The sequence below is a fragment of the Lactuca serriola genome, chromosome 1 (assembly GCF_051521515.1).
Source record: "Lactuca serriola cultivar US96UC23 chromosome 1, Lser_US96UC23_V15, whole genome shotgun sequence".
Lineage (NCBI taxonomy): Eukaryota > Viridiplantae > Streptophyta > Magnoliopsida > Asterales > Asteraceae > Lactuca > Lactuca serriola.
In genome coordinates this window covers 50,878,221-50,887,365 of record NC_136408.1, presented here as the reverse complement: position 1 = coordinate 50,887,365, position 9,145 = coordinate 50,878,221, and the positions used below count along the sequence as shown (strand labels likewise).

Below are 9,145 nucleotides of genomic sequence, written 5' to 3'. Positions count from 1 at the left end.
TTTGTTTTTACTAACTACTGTGTGCCAGAATGCACAGATCTGGACCATCGGATGGAATATAATCAAATGTCATGATTTGAGGGTCTATGGTAGTAGAATAGGATAACATGTACCATATAATCACACAAATTTCAGCATAAGGGCATTTTAGTCAATTAACCTATATTAAAAAAGAAAATTTTCGGATTTTTAGGGATGATTAATTCCTTTATTTTTTAAAAATCTGAATATTTTAAATTAATTCAAATTTAAAAATCCGATTTTATTTTGTCAGAATGATAGAATGTCAACCATAAACTAGTAAATGTATTTTTCGATTTTATTCTGTCAGATTGGCAGAATGCCAAACATAAACTAGTAAATACATTCTGAAAGAATACACAAAATCGATTCTTGAACTAATAATATATCAAAAAAATTACATTGTATGATTGTGATTCATTGAATAATAACAAACATTCTGAAAGAATAAACAAGTATAATTCTTAAAAAATAACAACATTCTTAAAAAATGAGTGTGATCATTCTTTAATTCATTCTTCAACCCTTTCTCATCAGGTCTTCAAGCCATTCTTGAAGTCTTTTCTACCAGAAATTCATTGTCAGGTATTTTGTAGTGATACACTTGTAAAACCTGCACATTAAACATACAAATAATTAACTACAATTCTATAAGAATACAAAAAATAATATTCTTACAAAATAAACTATTTTCCAAGAATATTCTTTAAGAATTTGTATTATCAAGAATATACCCAACAAACAAAATAAGGAACTAGCATCAACGTATTCTGACAGAATAAGGAACTAACATTCTTCGAGTTCCATGTGTTTCTTCTCGATATGCTCAATGTATTTAACTGCAAATTCTGACAGAATAAGGAACTAGCATCAACCTATTGTTATGAAAATGACATCCAACCCAATCTAAATTGAGTTATATAGTTCTGAAAAGAATAAGGAACAAAGTGAAGTAAAAACATTAATGATTTTTAACTATTTTTTCATTGAGACATTTTATCGAACACATGGAGGCCATGATAGAATGTTGTTTCAAGAAATTACCTATGATCAGATTAAGCATATCATGCAGGCTAGCACCAAGTTCCTTTGGCATGGCTTCTAACAAGGGTATCAATGGACGAAATTGTGACCCATTGAAACATGTAGCTGCAAAGGAGACAGACACAATAAAGTAGATTTTGATTAGTTGAAACAACACACACACACACACCTGAGTTGGTCAAAACTAAGAGAATATCAACTATGCATTTTATCAAACACGTGGTGTGCTTCTTCAGTTTCTTCAAAAAAAAATTAGTGATAGTCTTACCAATTCAGTTTCTTGAATTCAAGAAACAACCCCAAACAACCATGAGTTATATCCCATCCATTATCATAATTTTTTTCAGGAAAACCCAAACATCCAAATTTACATGGATTCAAATCAAAATAAGATGAAGAAGAAGATCACCTGTTGGCCAAGGAAACAATAAAGAAGATCAAAAACTGCAAACTTTATGAAATTGAATGTCCCATTCGAATGAAACAGCAACTTCGATTCATAACGAATTAACTTTTTTTTATCAATTAATTGAAAGAAACAATAAAGAACATCAAAAAATACATACCTACCGATTATAAACAAGACTTCAAAGTTCAAACGATAAATGCTTTATACAAAATCTCGGATAGATCTCGATGATGATGAAGGCCGATCAACAACAATTTGATGGTGGTGGAATAGCCACTTGCTGCGGATTTGGTCGACAATGAAGACCACCAAGCATAAAGAAGTTGGAACAATGGTGGTCGGCGAACTATGAGGTGGAGATTGCGACAATCCAGACGTATTGGCGGTGGTCGGAAGTGTTGGTGATGTACGTCTCTGGAAAAAAACGGTGGTGTAGGGTTTTAATAGGTAAATAAAAATTGATCCCTTAAATAAAGGGATATCAGTTGTTAATTTTGGATATTCATTAATACATATATGTAATATTACTAATTTACCCTTATTTAATTAATTAATTAATTAATTATTTGCTAATTTCTGATTGGTGCATTTAGACACACAATATTTGCTAAAAACATTTGAACCTCTCTCTCTCTCTCTCTCTCTCTATATATATATATATATATATATATATATATATATATATATATATATATATATATATATATATATATATATATATATATATATATATATATATATATCATACAAGTTTTGAACATATAACCTCATTATCTTTTATAATTATTAACCACACGAAGGTGACTTTTTTTTTAATAAAATTTGATTATGATGATGATGGGTAGTTTATCGCGATATTATTTAATGGTGTGCAAACATAATCGATGAAGATCGTACGAACGTTAGTAATACAAGAATATTTGTTAGTCGAGATCGGCAAGCTGCACATAAACTTTTTGTATGTGAATTTTTTGTCGATAATTGTCTCATAATGATGCAACATTCGAATATTGTTTTCATCTTAGCGGGTGTTTGAGAGTGCTTTTCGAATTGACTTACTAGCTTACTAGTTTTTCAAAAAATCAATAAGCCGAAAAAAATGTTAAGGTTGTTCAAAACTTTTTGGCTAGGAAAAAAAAAGAGTTTCAAAAAGTCATAAAATTTTAGTTTTTTAGTGGCTTATTGCCTTTTTGATCATTTTACTTCTAAAAAGCTAAGTTCAACATTTTTTAAAATCAACTTATTAATTTTTAGTTTTTCCTATCACAAAAGCTAATCCAAATACTTTATATTTTTTTTTTCAAAAAGCTATAAACCAATAAAGAATTTTTCCAAAAACACTATTGTGATTAAAAAGCACTTCCAAAAATACTTTCTAATAAAATATTATAATATTGTAGTGTTAAGAAAAATAGAATATGCATAATATTCTAATTTATATATTTTTAGAATATTTCAATATAAAATGTGTGAAAAATAATATTCTAATATTATATATTTTTAGAATATTTTAATATAAAATACGGGAACAATACTATATTAGAATATTACATATATTATATTTTTGTTAATAATAGAATATTAGAATATTTCATTAGAAAAAAATGATTTCATGTTTCCAACAAAATATGTCTGTCTCAAATGAAACTAACTTATATACAAAGTTTGTGTCGGGTTTTTGGCTTAAACTCAAACCCAAACCTATAAATTTGGTTTTTAAAAGCGAAAAATCATTCAATTTGGATGTGGGTTTTCTTTTATTTTCATTCATACCAAAAGAATCTACCAACGCCTCACACGTCATTGTGTAAAATTTGACGCAACATATGGCGTCATTTCTTTGGAGGCATTCTCTTTTAAAACAAAATAGGACACGCATTGGAAATCGAATGCATAAAAGACGATGAAAACTAGATAAATGTGACAATTGGCATGTTAAATAATAAATACAAAATGTGAATATATAATTGAAAGTAATATTCTTTTTCCGAAAAGGTAACATTTTCTTTTATTTTTCTGGGTCTTTTTTTGATAATTATTAGTGGCTTTTGTTGAACTATACACAAATGGCAAAACAAGACACAAGAAATTGCAAAATTTGACTTATGATAAAAAGTTACAAACACGAGCCGGGTACAAAGTTTTGTGTTATAGGTATTATTATTATTATTATTATTTTTTTGGACTAAACCGGATATGAGCGTGACACTTGATTTGCATAAACAAATTGTGCAAGGTTTTGCCGAAACGAAAGGGCAAATCTTACATAGTAGATATAAGGCCAACTTTATTATATAAATCTCAATGTTTGCCAATTACGAAGAAACGTAAGAAGAATATAGAGTTTGTGGAAACAAGGATGTTGTGTATATACGCGTAGAAGTTTATTGGACAAAATATCAAACATGACAATTAGAGTTATGCTAAGAGTGGCATATATCAAAAGATTAAGGGAATGAAGATTATGTTGTTCACATACGTCGATAGGAGACAACCGAAGAATGTATAGGAGGGTTAAGAAAATGATCAGTAACAGTGCACGGAGGAAAGGAAAAATATTTCTTAAGATGCCAAAAGTGTAACTTGATAAATAGTCTAGGGGGCACTTCTATAGCTTATTTAAAAAAAAAAAAAAAAAAAAGCCCATAGGTTCTGGGGGCGATTTTGAGGAAGTGTAACGAAGACACAGTCCAACACAGTCCAGGCTTTTGTCGGCTGTCGCTACTCGCTAGAAACTTTTTATCAGACGCATTTTGGATTTGCTTTTTATGCTTACGTGTAAGAACCAAAAGAGAGAGAGAGAGAGGTTGAAGTACAGTTAATCAATTGATCTTCAAATCATTGTGTGCTTGTGTGTGTGAAAATGAAGTAGTAGTGTAAGTTAAAGTGTTTCTGTTTCTTGGTTTTACATTTTCTATTACTCTCTTGATCTTGATGTGTGTTTCTTTCACGAGGTCAAATTATATTAATCTGACTGCATGAGAAACTTGGGTTTTTGCTATTTGATTAATTCGCAATTTGGGGTTTCATATAAGTGTTTGGTTTTGTCATTTGTGTGGAAATGGAGAACGATAAGAACATCAATACAATCGAAAGACCACCAATTGAGATGCTACTGAAGAAAATCCAAGAGCTAGAAAAAGGCCATGCCCACCTCAAAGAATCGATTTCAAAGCTCATAATCTCCGACGAGTACAAAAAATCAGTATCACCGGGCAGAGGCGGCGCCTCCCAGACCTTCTCCAAAACGGAATCTTCATCTTACCGGAAAATTTTACCACCGAGAAGAGAAAACAATAATGATAGGTTCCATGAAGGCGGTGGCGCGGCCGTAGACGGTGGTGGGGCCATGAAGCTGACAGAAAATCAATATATAAACATATTACAGACAATGGGTCAAGCATTGCATGTATTCGATCTCACAGGTCGCATAATCTACTGGTATGTCGATCATTTCGTTTGATTTCTTCTTCGTTTTCCCCCAATTTCATCTCTTCGAACCATTAATTGTACAGGAATCAAATGGCACAGAGCCTCTATGGTTACACAGTCGGAGAAGCCATCGGAAAAACTGCTCCCGACATCATTATACCACCTAATTATTCAGAATTGGCTACTATCATCATACACAGAGGATTACAGGGAGAAAGATGGTCAGGGGAGTTTCCTGTTCGAAATAAAAGAGGGCAAAAGTTTACTGTTATCACTAACGTCTCGCCATTTCACGATGAAAATGGAACAATTCGTGGTGCTACGTGTATTTCAACTGATTCTCGTCCATTTCGAGAAATAATTCCACAATTAAACGTTAATATTGCGCCATGGAGGATTTCTTCCTCTAGATTTGGTCTTGATGATCAACAACCTCTACAAACTGCAATCGCCTCAAAGATTTCAAATTTGGTTAGTTGTTTGTTCTTGTAATAATCTTGTTCAAGTATCAACCTTTTTCGTTCTTTCTAGATATTTCTGAACTTGTAGTTGTAACTTTTCTTCAAAACTTCCATACAGGCTTCCAAGTTCAAGTCAAAAATAAAGACAAGAGAGAACAACGAGGATGATTTCACCAAGAGTGGAGACTATCATTATTACGATATTGCCCCTTGTGATCATACTCAAGATATGAAATCTCCATATGGACATTTTACAGTAAAGCCCTCAACGGATTCTAGCAGGGGTAGTGAAAAGGAAAACAAACCTGGGATCCATGAAGTTTTATCTTCAAAAGCAGAGGCATGGTTGGGTAAAAAGGGAATTTCATGGCCATGGAAAGGAAATGAAAGTGATCAAGATCATGATTATGGTCCACAAACAAGTTCTAGTGCTTCTATAAAAGTAGAAACTCAAATGCATGAAAGTTTTATTAATACTAATGAAGCTCCAAAGTCGTTGTCTTCTTCATGTGGTGCAAGTAGCTCAGGGCGTAATGTTATCTATAAAATTGACATTGATATCGACAATTTGGATGTTGAAGTATCATGGGACGATTTGGTAATTAACGAACAAATTGGACAAGGTATAAATACTTTAATCTTAATTTTTATAGTTTTTTTTTTTCTTGTAATTTTTTGTTATGTTTATGTTGGCAGGTTCTTGTGGGACCGTATATCATGGACTGTGGTATGGATCGGTACTTTTTCCATCTTTACCCTTCTTAGCTTAATTGATTTTGTTATAAAGGGTAACAAAGTTAAGGTATCTTGATGTTATGTAGGATGTTGCAATCAAAATGTTTAGAAAGCAAGAATACCCTGAAGATGTGATACTATCCTTTAGAAAAGAGGTAATCTTTTGGTCAATGAATTATGTTGACCATATTATTCTTTTTTTGTGAAATAATATTCTTTTGTTGTGGATTGAAGGTGTCTCTCATGAAAAGACTCCGACATCCGAATATTTTGCTCTTTATGGGTGCAGTTACTTCACCTCATCATCTATGCATTGTTTCAGAGTTCCTTCCACGGTTAGTTACATCATTGCATGAAAATGTTTGACTATTACCAAATGTCTATAATACCCTTGAGTAATGATTTTACACATAGTGGACAAAAATCGATTTTTTTCTTTTTATGTAGTGGAAGTTTGTTCGGGTTACTTCAAAGAAATACAACCAAATTAGATTGGAGACGCCGCATTCATATGGCCATGGATATTGTAAGTCGCATGTTAATAATCTTTTTATTAACAATTGATTTTGAGTGATATATACTTTTTAAATAATCTTTTTATTAACAATTGTTTTTGTTTGTAAAGGCACGAGGCATGAATTATCTTCATCATTGCAACCCACCTATCATTCACCGTGATTTGAAGTCTTCTAACCTTCTTGTTGATAAAAATTGGACAGTGAAGGTGTTTGTTTTGTTTACTTTTGTGAATTTTAGTTTTTAGTTTTTTTTTTCTTGAGTAGGAAAATAAAATGATATTGAATAATTTACAATCGAATAGGTTGGTGACTTTGGTATCTCGCGTATCAAGCATGAAACTTATCTGTCAACAAACACTGGAAAAGGAACAGTACGACAATTTCTTTCTTGACTTTTTGTTTTGACCCATATTAAATAAAAATAAACTTATTTGATCATTAATTAATTAAGAAACTTTTTTTTTTCTTTCTCAGCCTCAATGGATGGCTCCAGATGTTCTTCGTAACGAGCAAGTGGATGAAAAGTAAGCTTATAACTGGATTTTCTTTCAAATTTGATGTAAAATAATAATAATAATTATTATGGGTGGATTTGTGTTTTTAAATTGAACATTTTTTGGAGATTTATAGGTCGGATGTGTATAGCTATGGTGTGGTATTATGGGAACTTACTACTGAAAAGATTCCTTGGGATAATCTGAACTCAATGCAGGTATATATGAATTTCTTTCTATTTCATAACATGCTACTACTCTTTGAAACCATGTATGTTAAAACTTTGACTTGTAAGTGTATGGTCAAACCTATAACTCTTTCTAATAGCATATTGATATGCATATCATGTTGTTATTAAAACTTAAAATTTAATTAGTAATGACTCTTGCAGGTTATTGGAGCTGTAGGGTTCATGAATAAAAGGCTGGAGATTCCAAAGGACATCGATCCACAATGGGCTTCTCTTATAGAAAGCTGTTGGTCCAGGTCTTTTGTTCAATCTTAGTAGCAAAATTACAAATTTACCCTTGTTTGCTAAGTTTCTTTTTCACCACCAAATACAATGTGTGATATCTGAGGCATACAATATACCAACAACTTTCTTGATTTCTTTGTTGCTCAGTGAACCAAAATCCCGACCAACATTCCAAGAAATACTAATTAAACTCAAGGATTTGCAGAGGAAGTTGGTGATTCAAACTCAAGTTCCCCGTAGAGTTAACAGCAATCAAAAGGGATCATAAAAAGTTAAAACATGTGATGATCAATTGCTAGAGGCTTCAATGGTTTTTCTCATCCAAGATTTTAGAGATGAGGTTGACAAGTTGCATATTCGGGCTAACATTGAAGAAGATACTCAAGAGTTCTTGTTACTTGTATAGTATATTTACCAACGAGGACTGACCAAAACAAGATGAGGGTAGACAAGTAGAAGCCATCTTTTGTGTTGTATGTAGGTATGTATGTATGTATGTATGTATGTATGTATGTATGTATGTGTTTTCATTATGTTTAAGTAGGTGGATGGATCCTCCATTTCCAATGGTTAGTTCATAGTTATGTATAATGCTAATTGAAAACATTTGTTCACAAACAACTTACAAAAAGAGACAGATCATAATGATTCGAACGCTGAATAAGCTTGTTCAGTTCTTATCGGTTTTTGGTTGTTCGTTTTTTCTCATGTAAGCTATTTATATATCTATTTATTGTTGTCAATTGTGATTGGTTGTAATATAATATCTATGGGAGGCTGTTACCCATAAGCAACATAAGGGCCATACACAGCATGGGAAAGAAATCATGTAAAATAAATCATGTATAATTCTGTCTTGTAAAAGTTCTATCTCATTTCTACTATCATTTTTAGTTCTTAAATGGTGATCTGCCTCTTACATAATGACACTTGACTTTCAATCCAGCTTTTGTATTAATTTATAATTCTAACAAAAATACTATATTGAAAATGGTAATACAATATCAATAATTAAGGTAATCTCATGAACCGTCAATCTACTAATTTGTATGTTTCAGTCATTTTTGTTAATTTAATTTGTTTTGAAAGGTAACCAACTATTTTTATTCAAAGTATATTAATATAGCCTGCCATAGCCATTTCACCCGGCCTATACGACGTGTGTATTATGAGCTAGCATGGTTAAATAAGATACTAAAGGAGCTTAAGCATTCCTCTAATATGTGACACCATGATTCATATCTACATTGCTAATAACCGCGTATTTCATGAGTGAAATAGAGCATATAGACCTGGCTTGTGAACGATCCCATGTGTGATTGGAGGCCAGAGAAGACATTTCAAAATCCATGTTAGACTTCCAATTGGGATCACATATCTTAAGCAGTAGACAGTGGCGGACGCAGACTGTTTTAGTAGGGGTGTCCCTCGTACTTCAAGCGGGTGCACCTAATAGAAAAAAACAAAAAAATAATAATAATAAAATAAAAAAATTACACTGCGTGCCGAAAATTAAGTAGTGGCCCGGGACCCCAAATGCCCTACTAATGTCCAC

At 32.0% G+C, this 9,145-nt stretch overlaps 1 protein-coding gene across 2 annotated transcripts; it reads left to right on the top strand.

Moving 5' to 3' along the window:
* The first annotated feature begins 4,154 nt into the window (after window positions 1-4,154).
* LOC145087998 (uncharacterized) lies at window positions 4,155-8,268 on the top strand. Of its 2 annotated transcripts, none has more exons than XR_013700924.1 (13): window positions 4,155-4,915; window positions 4,990-5,377; window positions 5,486-5,990; window positions 6,064-6,104; window positions 6,189-6,257; window positions 6,337-6,437; window positions 6,550-6,628; window positions 6,728-6,826; window positions 6,923-6,991; window positions 7,095-7,144; window positions 7,243-7,332; window positions 7,507-7,601; window positions 7,738-7,778. XR_013700924.1 is itself a non-coding variant. In XM_079026176.1 (13 exons), the coding sequence occupies exons 1-13, from the start codon at window positions 4,536-4,538 to the stop codon at window positions 7,856-7,858; spliced, it is 2,079 nt and encodes a 692-aa protein (XP_078882302.1). In that variant the 5' UTR covers window positions 4,158-4,535; the 3' UTR covers window positions 7,859-8,268. The 2 variants fall into 2 exon arrangements, 1 of the variants encoding a protein (XP_078882302.1); XM_079026176.1 differs by having other exon boundaries at window positions 4,158-4,915; window positions 7,251-7,332; window positions 7,738-8,268.
* Window positions 8,269-9,145: the final 877 nt, after the last annotated feature.

Bases quoted from the DNA above. Each gene is read 5' to 3' on its own strand.
- LOC145087998 (XM_079026176.1), top strand. From the start codon at position 4,536: ATGGAGAACGATAAGAACATCAATACAATCGAAAGACCACCAATTGAG. The intron at 5,991-6,063 runs GTATAAATACTT...TTATGTTGGCAG, and splicing joins TAACGAACAAATTGGACAAG to GTTCTTGTGGGACCGTATAT. The intron at 6,258-6,336 runs GTAATCTTTTGG...TGTGGATTGAAG, and splicing joins TACTATCCTTTAGAAAAGAG to GTGTCTCTCATGAAAAGACT.